Below are 7,326 nucleotides of genomic sequence, written 5' to 3'. Positions count from 1 at the left end.
GTAATGAAAACTTGTCAAAGAAAGTTACATACTTTTTGGCGAAACAAGGAATCAAGAACGCAACAGTTAATCACCATGGTTGCATCAACAAATAGGTAAAGCCAAACAAAAAGAGCATTATATCACTAAAAAAATCTCTTCTTAATTATATCACTAAAAAAAATCTCTTCTTATGTAAGTCATAATCTAGAAAACATGGTAACTTTTAGAGTGAGTTAGAGTTCCATATATGCACATTGGTTGGGAAATAGATTGGTGGTCTATTTATATGAATTCGAACAATCCTTCCTTCATAATCTAACTTTTGGGATTGAGTTAGGTCCAAGTGTCATATTTTTACATTATATCAGAGTCAAGTCCATCCGTATTTGGGTTGCCGAATGCTCCAGTTGGCTTGGGCGTGAAGGGAGTGTTAGAGTGGGTTAGAGTCCTACATTGATTGGGTTTATATGGTCTTGGACAATCATCACCTCACGAGCTAGCTTTTGGAGTTCATTAGGCCCAAATATCATATCTTTGCATTAACCTTGGCATTATCTAAAGCAATGTAAGGACTGCTTAATATCAATAAATAACTCTTTAACCAAAAAAAAAAAAAAAAAGTACACTAGAATTATGCTTTTTAATATGATGTCATAGTGATTTTTATTTGTTCATCTTAACATTAATGCCGCTTATAAAACATCCTGCATATCTATTAATCATATACCACCGAACAAAATAAAATATATAAGTCATACATCCGATGTTTATATCAAACTTATTAGGGACAGAAAAGCAAACTGCGTTAGCGCTTCCTGGAGGCTGTTTCTCGTTGTGCATTGAAGAAGACGACGGCGACAGGCGGACCGAGATCGTTAACGTTGGCAAAGTTGCGAGTGTTGAAGTGATCCCTTGAAGCAGCCGGTGATGGGCTAACTACTGATTGTCTGCATTTTTGCTTAAAGAGAACAAACACAAACCTATGTATTCCAATATTAGGCTCTGGGGTCTCATAGCTGACCAACTCTTTTCCTGCTCACATTTAAAATAAGTATACAATATCATGTCAAAAATCAACCTAAAGAAACCAAAAAAGAAGTTGAATTATATAATCCCTCCTTTTAAAATCAATTTATGTATCTTTCTTTCATTTTTAGTCCGTTTAAAAAATATTGCGTCTTCTATGTTTAGTAGGCGTTTGGCCATGAAAACCAAATATTTTTCACTTTATTTGGTATTTTGGATTTGGAGTTGAAGTTGGAATTGTGTTTGGTTATAGTTTTTGTATGAAAAAAGTGAAAAATAAGTTTTGGTTGTTTTTCAAATTCCAAATACAACTTCAAGTAGTATTTGGAATTTTTATGGCCAAACACCATAAAGTGAAAAAAGTTTTCGGAATGACACTCCGTTATAGGAGTGACGCGCATGTTGAAGATCAGAAGATTCAAAGAGTGTTTTTCTTATATGTTATACAAATCTTTTGTTCAAAATTACATGATTCAATTTTTAAATTTTATTTTATATTCTTAAAATTTGGTACCAGTGAAATTAAAACGCATAAAATAAAACGGAGGGAGTAGTAGCAGTAATATATAGTAGTAATGATACTACTACGATATCCAAGCACGCATCTTCTTAATCGCTCTCCAGTTGTAATATACTATCGAGACCAAGATAGTGATAGTGATGATACCGAAAGTGGAATCTGTTGTTCCTGGAATATCAGTTACGATCCTGCAAATTATAATATAGTAAAACAGTATCAACAATTATCCTTCTGAACTGTGGTTCCATATATAACATAGTAAATCCTATAACATATTGTTCCCAATTGAGGCACTCTTAGATTCAACTTATATACTGACTGTGTTAAAGAATTTTCACTTAGGGGTTCAAAAATATAAAGAAGTAAATACACGAAGAAGTCAGGGGTTTCAACATCTACTATATATACATAAAAAAATAATTTTAATCTTGTATATACATATATATTTTTTTGGCTCAAAAATAAGATTTCAATATCAGGATGAACCCCTGGAGCCTACCTAGCTCCGCCCCTGCTTCCCGAGTGTATGATAAATTATACCATCAATGAGACTTAATTTATATACACTAGTAGTGTTAAAGAATTCAATATATCAGCAGTATATTATTTTTAACTTGTACCAACTCTTATTTTTTCAAGTTTCGGTTCCCATGGGGATAATAACGTTTGTGTGACTACAAAAGCTTAAAATGTATCATTAATGTAAAATGAAAAGTTACAATCAACTATTTTCAAATATTAAAATGTATCATTCTTTTTGCAATGAGCTAATAAGAAAATAGTATCAAATAAATTGGTACGGAGAGAGTCCTAGTTTATGATGAATAACAGGCATATATGCAGCGGAGTTATTCTAATCTAGAATTCTAAATCGAAATTCCTCTTCTTTTTTGGCTTATTTCGTCTAGTTTTTTTTCATAGATTTTCTTGAACATAGCACGTACCAGTGAAGGTGTTCTCTTAGGAAAGGATCACTAGGGCCAGGAACATCAGGGTCTGTCATGACCTACAACAATATAATAAGGAAATTATGATGATGGATTTATCAAACTATATGTCTAAATATATATACTATATACACATATATATATTTAGACAATGAGAAGTACTCATAGAAATCTCCGGATGGAAAACTTAGAAATGTTACCAAAGTGAAGAAAGTTCTCAAATCAGCTCCTTGAACCTCAACCCTAGGTCTAGCAATGACTACAGAAGGGAAGAGCTCTTGGCCACTGTAAACTTGTTTATTGTTGTAAGTTATTGTCATTTTTAGTGTGGGAGTGAATGAATCAACAACATCTCCTATTACTCTCCCCAAAACTAGAGTCTCTATATTCTTAACTGCCATGAGAGAGAGAGAGAGAGCTTTTTTGGATTGCTAGGAACTTTGAGAGAGATTTTGATTGAATAGCTACTGAAATTAGAGCCTCCTTATATAAATGTTTGGAGTATCTACCCTGTATAGTTTAGTCCAGCCTCAAAGATATGGAGAAATCAACAACAGTAGCAGCCTGAAAAAAAAAAAAAAAAAAGGAGAAATGAAATTTGCGTTTGTTTTATACAGTACACACGTAGTAAGTATTGAGAATATATAACTAAGTAAATAAAAGTATCTCTCTCTAGCAGCTTAAATTTTTAAATGAGATATGGACACACATTTTATTCAGCATAGTATCAGAGTAGGTAGAGGTCTTTGGTTTGAGCCTCACTATGCCACACATTATTAAAAAAATGGATTTTCATGTGTTTGGCCCATAAAAAGAATCAAACCTGAACAGGGGCGTGCTTATAATATATAAATGAGTAACTAAAAATGTGTTTTCTAACATTCAAGCTTTTAGATAAGATGGTCACATAGAGAATGTCGTTTTGAGGTTGAAAATATACATTACAAATTCTTCTGGGTAGTATACTGTAATTCATCTTGGTACATGTATTCCTTATAATCATTTCCTTTTGCTACACCTTAAAATTGAGTCATTCTTCTTTCCTTAAATCTATACACTATATGTACACATAAATTTGATAACTCTAAGTAGAAGTACATATAAATTTCAGTGTTATAAAAGGCGTTTTTGGGAGAGCTCTAGAGACCAAAAACGTAGAGGCAGACAAAAAGGGCCGTAAGCCCCAACCTTCGGGGCGTTCGCCTAGGCATAAGCCCCAACATTTGGGGCGTTCATTTGGGGCGTAAGCCCCGGGAACTTTACAAATTTGAGCCAAAATTGCTTGATATTTTTTTAAAAAAGTTAAATACCCAGTAAATTCTCAAACTAAATATCTCCAAAAGTCAAAAGTTTTTTCTAATCGTTTATCCTAAATTCATAAGCTTTTCTCATTGTTGTTTATGGAATAACATATACACTTTACACCTTTGTATGCAAAGTAAACTACAAAGCAAATACACTACAAGAGAACATGAAGTTAGCTACGGCATTTGTCAGTAATCCCTAGCTAATCCATCACTAAATAGCTCCTCGCTAATTAGATTTTTCTTATAATCCGTTGCTAATCCGTAGCTAAATGATATTAGCATGGGATTTTGCTGTTTAGCTACGAAATTTTGTCCATCGCTAATTCCATGTTTTCTTGTAGTGATAGTTTTGTCCTCCAATTCTTACTATCTTCCATGTTTGCATTTTCCTTCTTTATGATTTATTTTCTTCAAGATTTTCTTAGCATTCTTCAATTTATCTTTTTCAAGATAGTTTTTAGTTTTAGAATTTCTTTTGATATCACTCTCTTTAGATAATGTTTTGAAGACTCTACTCACACTATTTGTATTATAATGAGTATTAATTTGTATCTACATTTTAGGTTTTAAAATAATAACTTTATACTATTGTCAATTTTATCTTTGAATTATTAGGACAGAGTATCGTTTTGTCAACTCTAATTATGTTTCATCATAGTCATGTTATTGTGTAATGCATCTTTACATTCACTTTTTCAAGATTTTTTTAATAGTTCATGCATATGTTAGCATGTTAATAATAAATATATACATTTTTATAATAATTCTTTTTGATTTATATAATTTTAATATATTTTTTACTTATATTTTTATTTTATTAATTTAGAAAATATTAAAAATTAAGTACACATGGGGCTTACGCCCCGTTCCTTAAATTTATAGTACATTTACACAAATGCAAAATGCCTCGCCTTACGCTTGCGCCTTTTAAAACACTGATAAATTTAGCAACTCTAAGTACAAGAAGAAGTACAGTAAGTTCCTTCCAAAATTTTGTGAATGTCAATGGTCTTAATTCTAATATAATAGTGAAATCCTTTTGATGAAGATAATATTTTCAACTTGATTAATACAACACTTTTCAAATCTCTTCTTCCGTATGTGAAATTAATCTTTAGCTCTGAATATTGAGGAGTTTAGTGATATACTGTATTGTATTTTATAATATCATGTCAGTTTTCTTTCATACCTAAATGAAGTCCTTAGAATCGGTCCATGATTCCTCGTTCAGCTTAATTATGTAATAGTTAAAACTAATCCATACTTTTTTCTCTCCAGTATAAAAATGTCAGATGAAATCCTTTGCATGTGGACCCAACTAAGCAAGTTGTCACATGTTTTGCGAAAAATAAAAAGCATAAGGACCAAGGCAATCTATTGCTTTTTCATTTAGGGTAAATCCTAAGAAACAAATCTTGAAATTTGGGCTCGTCATCTTTCCTAAATTATATGTAAAAAATACTCTCTCTGTTTCAATCGATGTGAATCCATTTTTATTAGTCCGTATAAAAAAAAAATAACCTCTTTCTATATTTGGAAATAATTTACCTTTATGTAATGATTTATAGTCATATAAAATATATGTGACTCATTTTATACCACAAGCTTAAAAGTCTTCTCTACTTTCTTAAACTTCATATCTAATCAAATAGGTTCACATAAATTAAAACGGAGGGAGTATATAGATGTTAGAAGTACATTAGTTCTCTCAAGTGATATTCTGATGGAGGAGGATGGGCACACTGCTCAGAGTATAAAGGGAACTCCTGCATACTTGATTAATTTACAGACAATGAATGGACAGTAAGGGGTCGTTGCTAGTTAGGAGGTAACACGTTTGGTATCTTATTCATGTATAGAATCAATACGGCGTTTGGTTTGTAATTTAAAAAATTTGCGTAACTAATATATGTGTAAATTATAAGAAAATTTATGTATTACTTTATGTTGTGATATATAACAAGGTAGGGGTCCACGCCAAACCCCCCACCACCACGGGAGGTGAAAGCATGAGTGGATGGTTTAGCTAAAAAAAAAAAAAAATGTATTACTTTACATAGGATAGAATATGGAGTAACTAATTCCAGCATAAAATAATACATAAATTTTCTCAAAACTAATCCCTACATTAGTAATACTTGCATAACTCTGACTAGCTATTAAACGACCCTTCAAGAGCTGGGAGGTCGTTTGAGATTATAGATTAAGATAATTTGCACTCATAATTCCTGTTATGGAAACTAAATTACTCTGTTGCATACTAGATAAATTAAGATGATTTGCACCCATAATTCCTGTTTTGGATGGAAATTGTTGAGGTGGTAATATTACTATAATTAGAATCTCATATTATATATATATATATATATATATATATATATCTGTATATCGTGATTCGTGAAGTTCAATCCAGTTTAAAACACACCACATTTCCTCTTCACCTTTTTCACTTTCATCAATATATTAATCAATTTCACTCCATACTTAGCTACAATTAGTGGTGCAGCGAATACAAAATTTTCCATATTGTGGCGAAAAAAAAAAACGGAGATGGCATGTGGGACTTTGTCTAGTTAGAGAAAAATAAAAGCATAAGGACCAGGCAACTTTTTTTTCGTAGTGACATTAAATTTAGGGGGAACTTTGGGGGGAAATTTGGGCTCGTCTCTGTAAGAATCTTTCCTTTGGGGCTCTCTCTTTTGCAATTTTTCACTATGCGGCTATCCATTTTTATTAGTCCGTGATAAAAAAATGACCCTTTCTATATCGAATTTTTTTGTAAACATATATATATATATATATATATATATATATATATATATATATATATATATATATATAATCTGAAAAGCCTCAATATGTATATAAATAAAATTAAATGACACTCTCAAGTTATTCTGAAGAAACACTGAGCAGGTGAACTCCGCACACTTGATTATTTTACCGACAATGAATGACAGTGAGGGATCGTTGCTTGTCAGGAGGTAACACGTTTGGTATCTTATTCATGATGCTCAGCAAGTGTTTGGTTTGTAATTTAAAAAATTTGTGTAACTAATATATGTTAAATTATAAGAAAATTTATGTTTTTTATATTGATATATAACAAAAAAAAAAAACACTGGTGAAAGCATGAGTGGATGGTTTAGCTAAAAAAAAAAAAAAAGTGTAACTTTATATAGGATAGAATTCGAGTTGTCCAGTTAAATAAAATAAATTCTCTCAAAACTAATTACAATTTAGAATACTTGCAGTAACTACGACATTAAATAAACAACCCTTCAATGAAGAACTAATTTGACACAATAATAAATTACTCTGTTGCATACTAGATAAATTAAGTTGATTTGCACCGTCATAATTCCTATTTTGGATGGAAATTGTTGGTTTATTACTAATATTCAAAGTACTTGCATTCTAGCTGCTGTCGTTTCGTGCAATTTTAAAACACACCACATTTCCTCTTCACCTTTTCACATTCATCAATATATTAATCAATACTTATACTTCAAAAGATGAAAAACTAATGGTGGCGAAGGAACGG

The 7,326-nt window shown here is 31.3% G+C and overlaps 1 protein-coding gene across 1 annotated transcript; it reads right to left on the bottom strand.

Moving 5' to 3' along the window:
• Positions 1–643: 643 nt before the first annotated feature.
• Positions 644–2,999, bottom strand: LOC132044426 (protein TERMINAL FLOWER 1-like). The gene is made up of 4 exons (XM_059434903.1): positions 2,676–2,999; positions 2,473–2,534; positions 1,676–1,716; positions 644–1,014 (listed from the first exon to the last, which is right to left on the bottom strand). Exons 1-4 carry the CDS (start codon positions 2,874–2,876, stop codon positions 788–790), a joined length of 531 nt encoding a protein of 176 aa, XP_059290886.1. The 5' UTR covers positions 2,877–2,999; the 3' UTR covers positions 644–787.
• Positions 3,000–7,326: the final 4,327 nt, after the last annotated feature.

Source organism: Lycium ferocissimum, unplaced genomic scaffold, assembly GCF_029784015.1.
Source record: "Lycium ferocissimum isolate CSIRO_LF1 unplaced genomic scaffold, AGI_CSIRO_Lferr_CH_V1 ctg45, whole genome shotgun sequence".
Classification (NCBI taxonomy): Eukaryota; Viridiplantae; Streptophyta; class Magnoliopsida; order Solanales; family Solanaceae; genus Lycium; species Lycium ferocissimum.
Note: the sequence above shows the minus strand (reverse complement) of the source record. Positions and strands in the feature narration are given on the sequence as shown.